At 43.2% G+C, this 18,810-nt stretch overlaps 1 protein-coding gene across 3 annotated transcripts in view; it reads right to left on the reverse strand.

Moving 5' to 3' along the window:
- Positions 1-18,810, reverse strand: part of CASK (calcium/calmodulin dependent serine protein kinase) — a 346,878-nt gene that overhangs the window by 11,912 nt on the left and 316,156 nt on the right. For all 3 annotated transcript variants that reach the window (XM_035003264.1, XM_035003263.1, XM_035003270.1), the window contains 4 exons: positions 13,322-13,437; positions 6,296-6,376; positions 6,114-6,194; positions 3,395-3,597 (listed from right to left, as the gene is read on the reverse strand). In XM_035003264.1, the coding sequence (XP_034859155.1) occupies positions 3,395-3,597; positions 6,114-6,194; positions 6,296-6,376; positions 13,322-13,437 (481 nt within the window). The remainder of the gene's footprint in view (positions 1-3,394; positions 3,598-6,113; positions 6,195-6,295; positions 6,377-13,321; positions 13,438-18,810) is intronic.

Genomic DNA, 18,810 nt, shown 5'->3' on the forward strand with positions numbered 1-18,810 from the left:
GCTCCTATATGGCCGACAGTTCATCCCTGGTTACCCCCTGTAAGGAACGAAAACAGATTTGACCAAGTATCTATGATGCAGATATCCTGAAGACCGATCTGTTCTGCAAACTTATAAAGTACATAAGGGAAAGTGTCTGAGTCATTTTGTACAAAAATGTTAAGGGGTTAAGGAAGAGCACAGTGACCCCAGAGATCAGCTTTCACAAAACAACCCCGGGCTCAGACCCTGGTTCTTGTTTCCAAGCGTAGATCCCTAACAAGACTGCAGCTACCCTGGCTACCCCTTGTGGACGACCTTTCCCTCTCTGGGCAAGAACAAATCCACAAATATTCTGCTACTATGAACTTTTTAAAGCAGCAAATGGATAAACCAGAATAAAATTAAAATCTGAAAACTAAAAAACCATCACGGTAAGGTTCGGTGATACCCTGGCGCTATCACAGATTATTTTCACAGTCAGGGCTGTATTTCCATGAGAAAGAAGTTCTATATTTCTTCTTCGGCTTTGACTGCCTTATCAATTTTTCTAAACATTACAAAAAAAAAAAAAAAAGATTTAAATCTTACGACTATATACAAGGTGGAGAAGCTTAAGGATTCCCAGGGTCACCTCTTCCAGGATGGAAGAGTGAAAGGAGTCTGGGGCCAACTGTACGAAAACCAAAGCCCAGACCAACGCTGTCCAAGTTCTAACCCCACTTTTGGGTGGTTGTAAAACCTTGCTCGAGTCACAGTTTTGTTACGCCTTGGTTCTTCATCTATGAAAGCTGATACTGATACCTCTGTCTCAGGGTTCCAAGGAGTCGGGAAAGAGTACTCGTGCTTGCAAAATACACAGCACGGTAGGAACACATCCTGTTCTCATTTTAAAAGAAGCTAGGTTACTAGTTTGCTTCTAGTTTAATCTTCTTTACTGTGGCCCTCTAAGTTTAAAGTTGGACCACAGCGTCTTAACATATAGTATTAGACATGGGTTCGATTTGGCCTGACCTGTCTAAAATAAGCTAAGATAGCATGAAATAACAGATCCAAACTCAGTGAGCCGAACACCAGTGTCGGGTGGTCTCCCCACAGGTCAGCGGTGGCAGACGTGAGCAGGCTTGAGAATACCACATGGCATTTCTCCCATTAGGGAGATATTGATGTACATCGAGGGATGAATTTCATCCTCACCAGCTTCTTATTTGTATTCTAAGCTCCTGACACAACGCTTGGAATAGGGTAAGTGCTCCATACAAGCTGGCTGAGTCAAGCTTTCCGTGAGATACAGTGGGGGCCGGGGGTGGGACTCAGACAAGCTGGGGTGGGAAAAGGCGAGGAGAAAGGCGTCCTAAGGGCAGAGCCTCCTGGAGCCGGGCATCCAGCAGGCAGGGCGCCGGCCTGGTCCAGCCCGGGGAGAGAGGGGGCTGAAGGCAGGGCAGCCCGAGGGCAAAGCCTAGAGGGTGCAGACCCCATGGGCATCTGCAGCTGCACGTCCAAGCACCAAGTCTGCGTGGGAGCGGGACCGGACTTCAGTCTAGACGGGGCCAGTGTAGTCCACCAGACCAATGAGAGGAGCAGGACCTGGGCGATCCCTGTTGCTACCCTCAGGGGTTGGGGGGCCCTGGGAGAGAGGAATGCAGTGAGCTCAGCCAGCAGTCAGGGGAGCAGGGAGAGTGCCCAGCCTGAGGTGAGTGGCGCTCTGGTGGCCGGTGCCACTCGTTGGAGTGACCGCTGGGGCTGTCCTGATAAGGCCGCGCGGTGTGTCCCGCTTGGCAGTGCAGAGTGATGCGTGCCTGGGCAAGGGCGCGGGGAGAGCCGGGCGCCAGGAGGACAGCAAGCCCTCGAAAGTGGACTTGGCTAATGCGGAGGGGCGCCACGGGGCCCGGCAGCCAGCATACTGCTAGACATTACTACCAGCAGAGAACGACGTTCAGGTGAAGACCAGTGTGGAACCCAAGGGGAGGATGGTGAAGACCAGGCCCAGGATTGAGACTCTGCCTCTAGCCACCCCTGGCCAGGAGATTTTTCCAATCCCTAGTAAGGAGGGATTCGGAGTATATTTACTTCTCTATGGGTCCAAGTTAACTGCCAGGTAAACTGGGTGGCATTCCCTGCCTTGACCAGATTCCAAGTTCAAGAACCCCATCAGGTGCCGTGAAATGGAAACGGGGAGCCCACTGGCCATGACGACAGGATCTTGGAGCCGAGTGCCTGAGCTGTCAGGCCTCGGGTCACACGGACCCTGCTGACCCAGCTTTCGTCCTCCCTTTGGGGATGGCTAGAGGACCAAGTCTCATAGGGTGGCCCTTGAACAGGGTTTGGGACAGTCAGGGAAGCCTGGTGCAATGGGGCCTGCTTGAGGTGAGATGGTCTGCTATTTGGGCAGATGATTCTATCTGTAAGAGATCGGGATGTAGGGCACAGACCGGTCTTAGAAATGGCAGGCCCAGGAGTCACAGCGGCACTGACGAGCCTGTCCTGTAACTCGCCCCGGTGTCTACAACATCCATTTCTGGGCTTTAAGTCCCCCTTCTGCTCAGTTTGTCCTCGGAGATTAAAAAAAAAAAAAAAAAAAAAAAAGCTGACAAGCTATTTTTTAAAGTCCTCTCTACGCCCAATGTGGGGCTCAAACTCACGAACCTGAGATCAAGAGTTGGATGCTCTGCTGACTGAGCCCGCCAGGCGCCCCAGCTTGTCAGCATTTTTGACGCAAGGCCTTTCTTTCATGTTTGGCTTTCTTACATGTTTGAGGTGTGGCTTTCTCCTTTTCGAGTTGAATAATTCCTATTGCTTCGAGCTTGGGACTTCTCTACAGATTATCCAGTCATTCCTGTGTCCTCTAAGCTCTCCAGATCCCTCCCAGTTTTAGCCCAGGGTCGGGCATCATCCTCAGTAAAGAGCCGGCGGAGGCTGAGAACCAGCGTGCGTCTCCAGCCCCACTCCATCGGGCATCCCCTGGGCTCACCCAGGCTTGCCTCCCTAAAGCCCGGGCTGTGTTTCAGACCAGACCCAGGCCCTGGGATCCGAGCTCCCTGCTGCCGATCCACAGAAGATGCTGGCAGAGGCTCTGATGGGCCAGTGTGAGCTGGACTGAGGGGGAAAGGTGGCTGTTGGGATAACCGGGGGCCAGTCTCACCCTGAGGTCACGCTGGTGTCGGGTTTCTGGCAGGCACGAACCCAGTCAGGCACTGTCACGAATCCCATGACAGCGCTGTTGCTGCTTAACTACTCGGCGCGTGCACCGAGCCCAGGGGGTGGTCAGTTCGCGCTCTAGACCAGTAGCCCCCGGGGCCTGTGCTGCTGATAACTGTTTACGAGGTTAGCGCGTGGCCCGTGCCCTTCTGAGGGCAGTTCTGAGGTCAGAAGCCCGGCTGAGCACGCAGGCAGGCTGATGGGGGCCGCGTGTTACCTGAGGCTCCACGTCCAGGATTGCGATCAGCCCCTGCTCATGGATCTTCCGGATGGTCTCCAGTTTTGTCCCATACATCGCATCCTCGTGGCTGCCATACTCCAGGTACTCATTATTTGAGATGTCTTGCATCATTTGGTCATGAGATACAAAGTAGTAATTCTTTCCATTTTCTTCATCTTTCTTTGGAGGTCTGGTTGTATCTGCAAAGAAAGTCACAGATCATGAAAGGCTCAAAAGGCTGAGCTCATGAGCTGACGCTCCCCATTGCTCCATCTCTTCTTAAAAGCTGTGGCTTCTTTAGTATATGTCTCATGCCCTGTTCCCACCCCCAGGAGCTTTGTAGAACTAACTTCTTGACACCGTATTTATCTGTGTGACATCAGACCACAGCAGCTGGCTAGTTGTTTCGTTTGGTGAATCTTTTGGTGTTCAGATGAGATTTAGTTCATCCCTTCGTGGGTCACCACGGGAGAAAGACACCGAATGACCCAAGATGAACATAACTTACTGTATGCCTTAATGCAGTTAGGTCTTAAGCAGAAGGAAAAAAGCAGTAAGAAAAAAATGGAAAACCACATAGTTATTTAAATTTAAAGAAATTAAAATTAAATAAAATGAAAATGTCAGTTCCTCAGTCTCACTAGCCACAGTTCAAGGGTTCAGTGTGGCTACTGGCTGGTGTAGTGGACAGCGCAGATATTGAAAACTGTCACTGTCAGAGAAAGTTCTGTAAGTTCTATTGGATAGTGTCGGTCTACGGCAGTGTCCTAAAGGAGATTGTTAGAATACAGCAAAAGGTGTACTACATTGAGAATACAATGACCTTGGCCAGATGTGGCCACAGCAGTTAGTAAAGACCTATGCCATGAGTTGGCAAGCTATGGCTTGTGAGCCGAATAGGGCCTGTTTCTGTAAATAAAGTTTTATTGGAAAACATCCATGCCTGTTTGTTTCCACACCGGCTGTGTCTTTCATGCGACACTGGCAGATTGGAGTAGTTGTGACAGGGACCAGATGGCCGTCCAAGCCTCAAATATTTACCATCTAGTCCTTTACGGAAAAGGTTTGCTGACCCCTGACCTAAGGGGAGGTACCCTAACCTACCGGCCAGTAAGTCCTAGTTCTGGGGGTACCGACAGGACCAGTGTTCTGCAAAACACTGTTTAGAAAATGTTTTTCTAGCCAAGCCAGGAACACTGGTTTAAATCTTCCTTCCTCCCACTACTTTTCCCCTCTCTTCTTTCCTTCCTTCCTCCCTCCCTCTCCTTCCCCCTCCCTTTCTTTCAACTTCCTTCCTTGAGCAAGGACAAATTATTGCTCCTCTCTGCCGTGCGCATGGATCCAAACCCACGGGGACCTCCCCGCCCTTCCTGCCCCAGCTAGACCGTTAGAACCTACAAGTGCTCATGGGCACCCAGATGTGCAGGTTTTAAAGAACTCTTTCTCCAGGCACATGAAAAGCTGATGAAATGGTATTGTGTATTGATGCTGTACTATCCTTAGTCATCTCGGGAGGTAACCACATGCTCTATACACATCTGAGGTCCAATGTTTGAGAGAGGGACTTCATGACTGAGGTTGGCAATGGTATGCTTCAAAACCAAGCCAGCTAACTGGCCATTTAATAACACGGACGTTCAATTGTTACGTGATCAAGAAGAAACTAGATGTTAGTTAGTTAAGCTTGCTGTACTCAAGATCTAGACATGAGAATCAAAAGAACAGTTCAAAGTGTTTTACTAAAAATCTCAGAGGGACCAACTGAAATGGCATCTGATGAATTTCCCTTTTTTTTTTTTTTTTGTAAATCAGATAGGGTTCTGGAGGGGAGGGTGTCGTCTTATGAAGCCTCACGGCTCTCTGGGGTGGAGAGAAACCCGCAAGTGGTGTTGATGTGGCTTCTGGAAGGCACTGGAAGGCCCTCCTGGGTGGAGTCCATCTTCCCATTTTCTCTCTTTGCTCTTACAACTCCTTCTTTAGTTCTCCCCACCTCCAGCAAAACTCTAGCTATCAGAAAGCTTTTGGGATTCAAACTGTAAACTCTGGAGTAACAAGACTAAAAACAATGCTAGCAGTAGCAGGGCTGCTATTTATCCGGTATTTGCTGGTGCTTCCTGATCCCAGGCCCTCTGTACATTCCTGGAATTACTTCATCTTATAGTTGAGGAAACAGAGGGCAAGAAGTTAAGGGTAAGACAGAAGAACTAAGGGGAATAAAAATGTTACATATTTAAAATTCTTTATAATAAACAACTGATAGCACACTGGGTTTCCAAAGGGAGGAAAGTCAATTAACTTGGGTACGTTTAAGGAGAACATTGTTCTATCAAAGAAAACTATCCTATCATTCAGACCAGTTCTTCTGAAGAATAAATCATCTGAGTCATGTTTATGCCACTCTGCTGGGAAAATCAGGTTACAAACAGGATGGATGAGCCCAATTTTATTAAAAACAACAACAAACAAATCACACATGACCTACATTTGCAATGAGAGAAGCCTGGGAGAGTCTACAACAGAATGTTTTATAGCACCATTCCTGGGGGAATGGGGTTGGGATTATTGTTAACTCAGTTTCTGCTTTGTTTGGCTTTGGATCTTCCAAATTTCCCATAATGAGCAGCTATTACTTAAGTAACGGAAAACAGTATGTCAATTACAATATTAAAAAACTACCAGGAAAAATAAACTTAAAAGAGAGTGAGACATTGCTTACGTGGAATAGGGTATGCAAACCGGTCTGGGTGCTTTGTGATGAGGGTGTTTTTTATGTGTCTTCTCCCAACACCGTGCGCACCTATGTCGTTTTTTAAAAAGGTGAAATTGACAATTGTTAATAACACTCACAGAATGTTTTGAAGATGAGACTAAGAAAGCCACTTGTACAATCAAACTTACCTAACAAGACTAGTGTTTTCCTTTTGAATGCTGGCAGTTTTACTACTTCTTCATATGTAACAAGATCTAATTGATCAAACACTAAAATGCAAAGAGTTAGAAGAAAGGTAAATTTACAGAAGGAGTATTTCATGTACGTCACTTATAATTTTACTGGCAGAACTAAAGTTATAGTAAACCATGTCTTCAAAAAATATGAGTCCAACTTATATCCGTAGCTTACATGTAATTTTAATCCTATAACCTTTTGGGAGAAAATTTCAGTTTTAAGCCCATGAAAATGCACTTTAGAACCAGGGGCATCCAAAGATTATGTTGAGCACATGCATAAAAGTCCAAATTCTAAGAGATACTGCATATCTTGTCATGCGGTATCCAACAAGTCATACAAAGTCATTCAAAACCACATGCTGTTCATATTTTTGCAATTCTAAGAAATCAGCGATACTAAAAAGAAAAAATCTGCAGACAGTGACCAACATGAATATAGCATGAATGCAACTAAAGTTAACCAAGAAAAAGGCCACTAGATTATCTCCAGGGATGGATGAGAGATGCATGGACAGCTGGTCTTAGACTTCATGGTTCTTTCTTTCAATAGAGTTGCTCAGGGTAGCATGCTAGATTTCTTTCAAAGTCAAGTTCTGTAACTGATTTCACAAGCTTTCGAAACGAGCATCCCACAAGTTTTACTGTAACCCAGCTATCCATTCGATGGAAAGTCTTGGGTATCTTAAGTAGGAGGACATGCTTCCCTGGGCCCCGAACTTTGTCAGCCCGTGTGCCATAAGTCAGGATGGACAGAATGGAAAGAAGCATGAAGCAGAGTCTGAGCTCGGAAACCTTTGCAAAAGGGGAGTTCTCTGATCATTACAGACTGAGAAGAAATGCTTTCAAAAATGGTTTTTGGAAACCTGCCTCTTAACAAAACTGTTACAAAAACCTTCCCGAGAGGATGACCATTCCTGTTGAAGTTCAAGGTAGTCCATTTGAAAATTCTCACAAGGCGGTTAAAATCAAGAGTCAATGTTTCCTGTAATAGTTTTCTGTGTGGTAATACCCAAATGTTGCCAGGCACACACTGAAATATCTTTTTTTTTAAGAAGACTCAATAAAGCTCTAGATTTCAGTGGGGTTGAAATAAATTCAATACTATTGATTCCATGGTGCCGTAAAGGGATCTGGGATGCTTCAGTCAATCACTAAGAGAAGCTTCTCCTCCCTGAAACAGTATGGCCAAATGCTTTTTTGGCTCTCAGCTCAGTCCTTAACATTTGTGATCTTCCCAGTAGCAAAGAACCTTAAAATGCAAAATAGGATATTCTTGAGTGCAACAGATCAGAGACAAACAAATGAACAAAAGTATCATTCCCAGGCTATTAAAAAAAAAGAAAAGAAAAGAAATACAATGTGTTAAAATAAGGGTTAGTGCATGTTAATGGGTATCTGTGCCTTTGTTTCCTTTTGATAGCTTGATTCCAGAAAGGTTGACTCGAAGTCTTTAATTCTCTAGCAACAGCTAAAAACCAAGAAATGCGTTCTGTGTTTAGAATGGCAGACTCCCCAAATCAAAACGAACATGAAGTTCTGTGCGTGCTCGAGCTGGCTGGTCATGCTGCAGTGATTATGGAGTGTCAGAGTTGCAAAAAGAAAAGCAGGAGTGCTTACGGCATCGCTTTTTATACCCACTGCCCTCTGAGTGAGGTTTCCATCGAGAAAAAGGATGCTTATGAAAGCGGTGCGTCAACAAGCTGATATATTCTAATATAAAAAAATAATCAAGCATCTCACAAAAGAGCAAGATGATGATGGCACAAGCTTTCGGAAGGGCATCCTACCCACTTACGACTGGTCATTTTTTTTTAGACACACATAAGAATGAGTTAGAGATCAACAATCGACAGCACGGACAAATGAACAGGTATGTTACACATCGATATCTTAACCATAGCGAGTAGCATGAAGAGGTTACTCTGGTCTAAGTGAAATCAGCACATGGTCATAGGATCGAGAAACAATAAAAGAGTATTTAAAAATAAGACATACAAGGAATATAAGGAGAACACTTAAAGGCTGAACTTTTAAAAGTTTTATGTTGTTTGTGGATTTTTTTTTTTTTTTTTTAAAAAGGACTGAATGAAAGGAAACCATCAAAAACAAAGAGGCATAGTCACTCAACAGGTTACTTACATGCACAGAGGCCATTGGGAGTAAGACAGCATGAAAAATGTACAGGGGTCATTGAAATATGGCTTTTAATATATTAGTAAAATAAAAGTATAATATGCACAAAAGAAACTTTACCATGCAATATTCTAAACACGAGGCAAATAAATCACATTAAGAAACAAACTCATTTTAATAAAAATCCAACAATATCCTTATATAAAAGCCAGTGGGTTTTGATTTGCTAGCAATATGCATGGACATCTGGTCTGGGAATAGTTACGAGACACCTTCCTCAGGAAGTGTAGGTGTGGAAGCCTTTTGCTTTTCAGTTTGTACCTTCCTGTACTGTTTGCAATTTCGAATCACAGGTGCCTACTACTTTTATTAAAAAAAAAAAAAAGCCAACAGGGCAGTGGGATTGATGGACCACTCTTTGTTGTCTTAAGAGTTCTCTGTATTGAAGAGAAAAAAAGTAATAGTTTTTTAAAACCTATTCAACTACTAGTTTGTGGTATTAAGCATCATTTAAGCACGCCTATGAATGGTATTGTAGAAACCCTCTGGGTTCATATGTACGTATGTAAATGGACTATCTTGGGATATTGAAATACCACTGCTCAAGGCTCTAACAGTTAAAAAAATGAATTAATGAAGACTGTTTTTCCCCCTCAAGTTTACGTTAGTAACTTGATCTTGAAACTGATTTTGGAAGTCCTAGGGCTGAGGAATCTCAATGCCTCAAGGGCATAGTTCTAGCATCCTGACAATGCTTTTTGCATCAAATTTATGTGGCTAAACATCTTTTACGCGTTGCAGAAAATGTATTCGCTGTGAACACTACACACACCACAATCAAATCTATTCCCAAGGCTTCAGAAATACTGTCTGGCATAGTTTGCTCATATTATCCTGATTTCCTGGTAAGCTACTCAATATTCATGACACTTTTATGTGTTTAGGTAAGTATTTTCCAGTTGAATCTTTTCCATAAATAAGCCTTTAGCATCGATTCCTTGTCTCATTTGGAAAAACTGTAAGTATATTCAAATACTGTAAGAACCTCCCATTAGAAAAGGCCTCGCACACTGGTAACTCGGGCTGGGCATGCACTCAGCTGCCTGCAGCTGCTGGGTGGGCAGTGAATGCGTCTGCGTGCGCGGACCGGGGGCACAAATGGAGCACTGGGTCCTAGGGAATGAGTGTCCAGCCAAAAGGGACATCGAAAACCCGGCGGCGCTATGGGAGAAAGGGGGCCTAGTGTCACCACATTTCTCTTTTCTTTCAAGGCAAGGCAGAAACCCAGATTTTTATGTTAAGTATCTGATTTTCAAATGTAATACCTAGTTACAATTCTTTCAAATACCGTGTATGGGGAAAACAAAACTAATTTATCAGTCATATCCAGCTAACAGACTGTCATTTTATAATGTGAGATGGAGGTGACATAGCTTGAATAGAATTCTGCTACAGCTAGACACGTGGGATGTCCCGGTGACAGAAATGGGAACAATTCTAGTATCATCGTTCCCATCAGTTCTAGACATTGACCAAGTTCCCATCTTTCATTTTTATTACAAACGTAAACAACTTCAGAATTTGATGAGAAGGTTTGGATCTTGCCATCAATATCTGCTGAATTCTCAAAGATTTGAAGCAGGAAATAAGACACACGGCCCTTATTTGGATTGGACGAGAACTAGAAGATTCCCGCCCCCCACCCACTGTATTTGACAATCAACTTCTGAAGAAGCCAGAAAAATCCTTCAGAAATACTGTTTGGTTTGTGGCCCATGAGCCCATTTGGCTAGTTCTTGGCATTAAAGAATATGATGTTTCAAAGTTCTCAAAGCACCCGCCATACTGACGGAGTTCAGTAGTATGTGTTTCTCTTTCACACCAGGTCCTTCCTTATATAGGCCTCGTCACATGTTCGGATGGCCTTTCATCATGGCTCAAGGCAGAACAGCTGATAAAATACCTGACTTCCCTTTCCTGACAACTTCATCTCTTGTCAAGCAAAGGTGACCACTAAGTAAATGGTTCTTGTGGACTTTGTCGTGAACAAAATGGAAGGGTTGGTGGGTGAAGGGGAAGGAGCCTGAAGAGATGGTGACAGAAAGGCCCTGCCAGGCAGCATGCTTCAGAAAGTTCAGGAAAAAAGCTGGACCTCTTTTCCCGAGCAGAAACACCAATAGGAGAGCTCATGAGGTTTGATTTGGGGGTGGGGGCAGGTGGTGGGCAGGGGATCCCAGCAGGGACATTCTGACTAGACCATCACAAATACACCTAAACTCAAGTGCTACAAGGAACCGTGAGTGACTCTCCAAGGACCTTATAAGACATTGAGACTTCGCATCAACCAGCGTGAAAGGAGGGTCCCACATGCAGTGACAAATACTGACACACAGAGGGGACCGTAAGCATGATGGGAACAGCTCGGGGGCCCCAAAGACCACTGCTTTGGAAAATGCTGAAGATAACAAAACAGTGGTGCAGGTGGGGCTCCCTCTCCCCTTCCTCCCTAAGTTAAAAATTTACAAGAACTTGGATGGGTCCATGGTTTTGCATAGGAGCTGTAATGTCCGAAGATGATAGAGAAAAAAGCAATTTATTCCATCCCTAGGAGGCTCCTGCCTTCTGTTATCAAGGGCGAGACCCTTCGAACTTGATAGCAGCGTTTGCCAGAGCTCAAGCCTGGGATGAGGGGCAGTAAATGAGTGCCTGGCTTCATTAAATGCTACCCATTTGTTAGGCCCGATGAGGAAAGAAGCGGAGATGCCCTGAGTTTTAGAATTAGAAAGGATGTCTTTCACTGACTAACCCAATCTCCTCATTTCGGGGCCCGCAGGAGCTGAGTGATTTGCCCAGGCTGCGGGGGCCACTCAGGGGTGCTAATTCCGGACCCTGTCTCACTCAGGTTGCCTGTTAGGCTTACAGGTGTGTTTTCAGGACCACTGAGCACCACCTACGAGGGAGTCGGGCAGGGCGGGGACAGTGGAAGATAGGTCATGGCCGTGGTGGAAGAATGGAAAAAGTGATCTGTGGAAAACATTGGCCGCCAGATTGCATGCTGATTCTCTGACAAGTCTTGAGTGAACAAGTCAACGGTTTCTTTGTCAGAATGGAGAGATTCTAGTTTTCTAATCAACTGGCTTCTTCTTTTCCCTCACAGCTGAATTAAAGAATATTGGCATGTTGAATACTTATGTCTACATGTCCTCCATTAGGAGAATATAAAGCTAGTGATAGATTAACAACCTTAATCAGCCATCAATTGGCTTTTCTTTCTAGGTTCAAATTATAATGCCAGCTATATCTATACATCATTTAAAATTATAAAAATGATTAGGTTTTATATATGTATGTACATACATATATAAAATGTCAACACATCTTGTGAGCCTGTTAGAAGCTGATGGAAATGAAGATGACTTGGCAGTAACCACTGACGTTTTGTGTTAAACGACATTCTGCTGACATTACAGTGAACGTCTTCAAAAAGTACTACTTGAGCATTTACAATTAACAGTCACTAAATTATGTTTAATCTGCCTTAAATATTTCTTCCCTTTATAAGACAAAAAAAAAAAAGCCATTATCAGACTAGTGCTCTGTAGTGGTGAAGAATCAGAAAGGATATATTTTATTGGAATTAAAAATGGGGTACAGTGTGGCCAACATGAAGGGAATGACTCCTCATTTAACTGAATCATTTGAAATGAACCAGTGGCCACTCAAGTTCATCCCACGTGATGCAGTATTTCAAAATGCATACTTTTACTTGCTGATTAAGAAATGAGCAATTCAGAGTTTGTAAATAATTTTCCCTGGTGGATGCTAACTACATGATATAACATTCTAGACAGAAGTGCATTTCATATTTGTCAGAAATATTATATTGCCAAATTGGGTATGCATGACTGCATTCATTTGATTTTTTTTTTTTTTTTTTTGGCCACAGGTTTTATTTTTGGAGTTATTTCTGAAACCTTGGGAACTAATCTAATGCCAATATTGGGGCTTGAATTCCTCAGAACAAGTCCCTTATAAAAAGGAGTCCTACTGAGAAGTTACTGAAAATAAGTAAATCCCACTCTGTGTATCAGCATGCATTTCCTTTAGCTTAACTTACATCCCGTGAGTCTTCTGGGAATTCTATGGCAAGGACGGATCATGCTTGGCATTCATTTCAGTTTTTAGCAAACAAGTGAGTATTTTGACTTAGGTTGAACTCAAGTTTTCATATAGACAAACAGTGTGAAGGGAAGGCCGAGATCATGCTCTTGGTCTTTTAGGAGCCAGGAAATAACGGGGGGGTGGGGTGAGGGGAGGAGGAGACCACTAGTCCCAGGAACGGACCAAACGCCGTTAGTATCCAATGGCATCTGTGCTCTTTCGACCCCATCGCTAGACCCTTTGCGCCACGGCTCTGTGAAGAGCGCCCCTCTGCCCTTAGCAACGTGCCACAGGGCCATGTCCAAGGGCCAGAGAGGAGTGAGGAGGGATGAGATTTGCTCAAGATCAATCTCAGCAAGGAGGCAAGGATCCCGGTGACTCCGCAAACCCTCAAGCTCTCATTTCTCAGGGGAGGACTGAATGTACTGGTCCTTTTAGTTCCAGAGAAGACTATTTCCAAATAGCATTTTCGTCCTATGAAGTAGAACTCTATAAAATGGCTGGCAAATAACCAACATCATAATTGCAGGTAGGGCTTTCTTAAAAGTTTGGCAGGCTGATGAAGACCTCATTGGGTGGGATTTTTGGGAGGAGGACTCGGAAGACCGAACTGAGATGTGAGATCTACCTCTGTCTTTGCCGTGCTCACTCGGCCTCAGCCACACTCGTATGTTTCCCTACCTGCATTGTGCTTTGCCAAGTATTTATCTTTGTACTGCTTCTTTTTCTTGCCGAACCAAGTACAGCTGGCCTGCTGCTCCTGTTTGGTTTTCTCCATGGCGATGCAAGCAACTCGCCTAGCAGAGGGGGAGAGAGAGAGAGAGAGAGAGAGAGAGAGAATCTCCTGTAAAGTTGTATTTTGACAAAAATCATTCATTCGAAGACTTGATACAAGCCTGTATGAACATACTCCTCACAGACTTTTCAAGATAAAGCTTGCTCTTTGGTTTTCATGACAATTTACTGGAGATGTTTTAAAAACACAGGCTTATAATAAAATGACATCACATTCCCGGGGCACCTGCTAACTGATAACGCAGCCGAGCAACCTAAACTCATGGCTGTGGCATGCGGTGGACAGAGCGTGGGATTTTGAGTTCAGACAGGTCTGGTTTGACTCCTGGCTCTATCACTCATGACCTTGTGCCAATTTAGTGTTAGGTGCTTTCCTAGGAAATGTACATGCATTAACTCATTTGACCTTTCTAACAACACATGAAATCATGTGACCGCTTTACAGATGAGGGGATCAAAGAACTGAGAGGTTCAATAATTTGACCCAAACCACACAGCTTACATGGGTGAGTGAGGGCTGGCACCAGAGCCCACACGATTGGCCAGGACATTCTATTGGCAAGTTTCTTAGCCTCCTGGACGGCTGTCGTAAAGGATCAGAACAAAAAAATGGAAAGAATGTCCTCAGCACAGTGGTAGGCACGGTAGATGCTTAATAAATGGTACTATTACTACATGGCAATTCTAGTCTAAGAAAAAAACACTAATTAAATCCACAGTTGGAATTACAATCAGAGAATTTTAATTTTCTATGTGATTATAGTATTCAGTATAAATGTTATTAAGAAGTTGTCCCCTTAGGTTTAATCTAAGCAAATATTTGCCTTTTAGGATATCGCCACAGGTGGTTTTGCTTAATGAGTTTGCTTGTGGGCCAACCAGGGGTCCCCGAGTGAGCCACATATAAGGAGAATCCAAAATCACCATCAGAATGACAAGTGATTTTCCAATGAGGTTGTACGGATTTACACTCCACCAGCGAAGTGTGAGAGCTCCTGCTGTTCCACTTCCTTGTCAACACTTGGTAGTATCCATCTTTAATTTTAGCCACCACAGTGGGCAAGTTATTGGAATCAGGCTGTGCTTTGAGTTTGCATTTCAAGGATTATTAATGAGATTGCACACCTTTTCACAGGTTTATTGGATTGGATTTCTTCTTCTGTACAGTGTTTAAGTCTTTTGGCCATTTTCCTTTTCCAGTTGTCTTTTTCTCATTGATTTGTAGGAATTCTCTATGTGGTCTGGATATTACACCTCTGTGAGTTATACATGTTGCAAATACCTTCTTCCATTTTGTGCCTTGCCTGTTTACTCTTCCTATGGCATCTTTTGATGAACATAACTTAGTTTAAGTCAAATTTAGCCATCTTTTCTTTTATGGAAAGTATTTTTGATATGTTAAGAAATCCTTCCTTGTTCCTGAAGATCTTATTCAAGTTTATAGTTTTGGCTTTCATATTTTGGCCTTTTTTTTTTTTTTTTAAGGTTTTATTTGACAGAGAGAAAGACAGCCAGAGAGGGAACACAAGCAGGGGGAGTGGGAGAGGGAGAAGCAGGCTTCCCGTGGAGCAGGGAGCCTGATGTGGGGCTCGATCCCAGGACCCTGGGATCATGACCTGAGCCGAAGGCAGACGCTTAACAACTGAGCCACCCAGGCGCCCCTATATTTTGGCCTTGAATACACTGGGACTGATTTTTGTATATGGTGTGAAATTAGGGGCCCGATTTCTTTCTTCTCTTTTTCCCTAATGGACACTCAATTTTTACAGCATGACTTACGGAGAAAACTATCCATTCCTCACTAGTGACTATTTATGTATGGGAGTGTTTTGGGATTCTCTTCAATTGGTCTATTTGAACATCTTTATGCCTGTATCTTATTATCTTAATGACTACAGCTTTATAGTAAGTATTGGTATCTGGTGGAGCAAGGCCTCCCTCCTTATTCTTCTAGAAGAACATCTTGGCTATTCCTGATTCTGTGCATTTCCAAGAAAACTTTAAAATTAGCTTGCCAATTTCAAAAACAAGTAAGACTGTATGGAATCTATGAATCAATCTGGGAGGAATAGACATCTTTACAACACTGAGTCTTCCAGTCCCTGAATACAGTATGTCTCCATTTGTTTAAGTATTCTTTAATGTCTCAATGTTATAATTTTTCCTGTGTCTTAAACATTTTTGTTAGATTTGCTCCTAGCTTGTTGATTAAAAAGAGAGATTATACAAATGGTATTTAAAAATATTTTGTAATTTAAAAAATTTCAAACATATACAAGAGTAGAGAGTAATGAACCCCAAATACCTACAACCCAGCTCTAGCATTTCTTAACTCCTGGCTTGTTGTATTTACAACCTATCCACCCTAGATTATTCTGAAACAAATCTAAGTTTGTATCATTCCCTCCTTAAATATTCTTAAATTCCTTTTAAATCTATAGGTTCCCTCTCTCCTTTTCCTTCTTGCAATATATTTGTTGCAAAAACTGGTTGTTTGTCTGATAGTTTCCAAGTCTGGATTTCTCTGAGTTCATCCCTGTGGTGTCTTCAGCAAATCCCTGTCTTTTGCATTTCCTCCAAATAGGTAGTTAGATCTAGAGGTCTGATCAAATTTAACTATTTTTTTTTTTTTTTGCAAGAATGCTTTATAGTATTAGGTGATGCAGGTGGTCTTATGTATGGTATGTAAAAAATTTTTATTTTCTCAGGGCACCTGGGTCGCTTGGTCGGTTGAGTGTCCCTCATGATTTTGGCTCAGGTCATGATCTCAGGGTCCTGGGATCGAACCCTGCATTGGGCTCCCTGCTCAGTGGGGAGTCTGCTTCTCCCTCTCCCCCTGCCTCTCCCCCACTTGTGCACGTACGTGCTCTCTCTCTCAAATGAATAAATCTTTAAAAAATTTATTTTCTCTTTCTTGCTGGTAAATAGAAATTGCTTTTTGTATATTGATTTTATATCCACCATCTTGCTGACCTCTCCTATTAATTCTAATGGTTTATCTATAGATTCCTTTGAATTCCTACACACAGAAACATATCACCTGTGATATTTTTTTCCTTTCTGATAGTGTCTGCTGTAGGTTTATGGTAGATGCTCTCAATCAGGTTAAGGAAGTTCCCTTCAATTCACAGTTTGTGAGGGTTTTAATCATGAGTGGATGTTAAATTTTACCAAGTGCTTTTCCTGCATCTACTGATAGGACCATGTGGATTTTCTTTAGTCCATTAATAGAGTGGATTGGATTGACTGGTTTTCAAATGTTGAACCAGCTGTGCATTCCCAGTACAGACACTACTGGGTCAAGATGTATTATCCTTATTATATATTGGTGTATTTTGTTGAGAACTTCTACATCTATGTTCATGAGGGAGCCTCATCTGTAGTTTTCTTGAATTGCGTTTTGTGAATTTTGGTATCAGGGTAATGCTGGCATTATGAAAGGAGTTGGGAACTGTTTTATTCTTCTCGAAAAGACTGTCCTCCATGTCTCTTATTTTCTCTTGTTAATTGAAGGTTTTTTTTTTATTCCTTTATTTTTTGGTTAGGAGAAGGACACTTATTGGGAAATGCTGTGAATGCTCAGCAACAGCGTCAACGTCAATGTCCACTTATTACCTAAGCAGCATACAGAGGAGGCTGATGAAGCCTTTGTTGTGGGGATTCTTCCAGTACAAGCCAATCTGTGCTGTAGCCATAGCTCTGGCTTCGGTGAGGCACACGAGCTTTGGGAGCATAAACAAGACCGAGGAATTTTTGACAGGTTAAAAGATAAAATCCTGACCCTGCGAAGCTTATGTTACAGTCTATAGAGTATCTTATAACGAATGTTTTTAAGCTTAAGGAATAAAGTAAAAAGGTCCCAGTAAAAATTTGTGGTGTGGCTATATGTGACGCAATGACAGAGGAATGAAACCAGTCTTCACCCACCACGCAGGAAATGAGTGCTGTTTCTTTTAGCTCAGTAAGTGCAGGAAAACCATTGTAGGACTTAGGTCAACCCGGAGGAAAATTTCAAACACATATGTAACATTTTCATTGCTGACTTGGATGAGGGTCTAGTAGGCAAGGGGAGGGATGACACATTCAGGGACTCAAAATATATCAAAGGACTTGACTGGTGTGCCTTGTCAAGCATGATGAAGTTTAACAAGGATAAAGAAGGGAAGGCATCTGGGTCCCCAAACAATTGATTTCTCATCGACAGGGTGTGACAAATGTCACTTGGTAGAAACACCCATGAACCAAGATTCTGGGTCTGGCTGACAGTATTATTGCAAACCTTTCTCACCGACACTGAATGCCCACCTACATTCTACACACCAACTTAGCTGCCCACCAGCGGCACTGCTCTTCCTTGCCGCTGGGAATGCCTTCCTCTACCTCAGTGTCCGACTCAGGCCTCAAGGCACAGGCTGCCCAGTGGGCCCCTTCCTCGTCATCCCAGCTAGAATCCCTTTCTCCCTCTACAGTTTTTGCACCTTCACCGAATGTTTTTTTCGTAATAAACTGAAGATATTTGAAGTGTACAGTTTCATCAGTTCTGCTGTATGTATACATTCTTCCCTCTGTCACTATAGATTCGTTTTGGTTTTCTGGAATTTCATATAAATAGAATCATATAGTATGTTCTCTTTCTCTCTTTTTTTTTGCCTGGAAACTCAGCATAATGATTTTGAGTTTTACCCATATTGTGTGTGTCAATAGTTCATTCCTTTTTTTTAATTTAATTTAATTTTTTATTTTTTTTAAAGATTTTATTTATTTTTTTGAGAGAGAGAATGAGAGAGAGAGAGAGCTTGAAAGGGGTAGGGTCAGAGGGAGAAGCAGACTCCCCGCTGAGCAGGGAGCCCGATGCGGGACTCGATCCCGGAACTCCAGGATCATGACTTGAGCCGAAGGCAATCGCTTAACCAACTGAGCCACCCAGGCACCCCAATAGTTCATTCCTTTTTAAAAAAATATTTTATTTATTTATTTGACAGAGAGAGAGAGAGAGCACACAAGCAGGGGGAGCAGCAGAGGGAGAGGGAGAAGCAGGCTCCCCGCTGAGCAGGGTGCCCGATGCGGGGCTCGATCCCAGGACCCCGGGATCATAACCTGAGCCGAAGGCAGACGCTTAACTGAGCCACCCAGGCGCCCCCAGTTCATTCCTTCATAGCATCCCACTGTATGGATATGCCATCCTTTCTTCATCCATTTCCCTGATGGTGAAAACTTGGAAAAATTTTAGCCTAATAGATGTGTAGCCACTGAGGTTTGGTTACTGTGTGTTTTGTTCTTGGCAGTTCCTTCTGGTTCTTCTTCAAAACAGTTTCCCTGTTCTCTGAAGATATTTTTCAAGATTATTGATTTTAAAGTATACGCACAGTTGTTTA

This window comes from Mirounga leonina, unplaced genomic scaffold (assembly GCF_011800145.1).
Source record: "Mirounga leonina isolate KUSES-001 unplaced genomic scaffold, KU_Mleo_1.0 Mir_101609, whole genome shotgun sequence".
Taxonomy (NCBI): Eukaryota; Metazoa; Chordata; class Mammalia; order Carnivora; family Phocidae; genus Mirounga; species Mirounga leonina.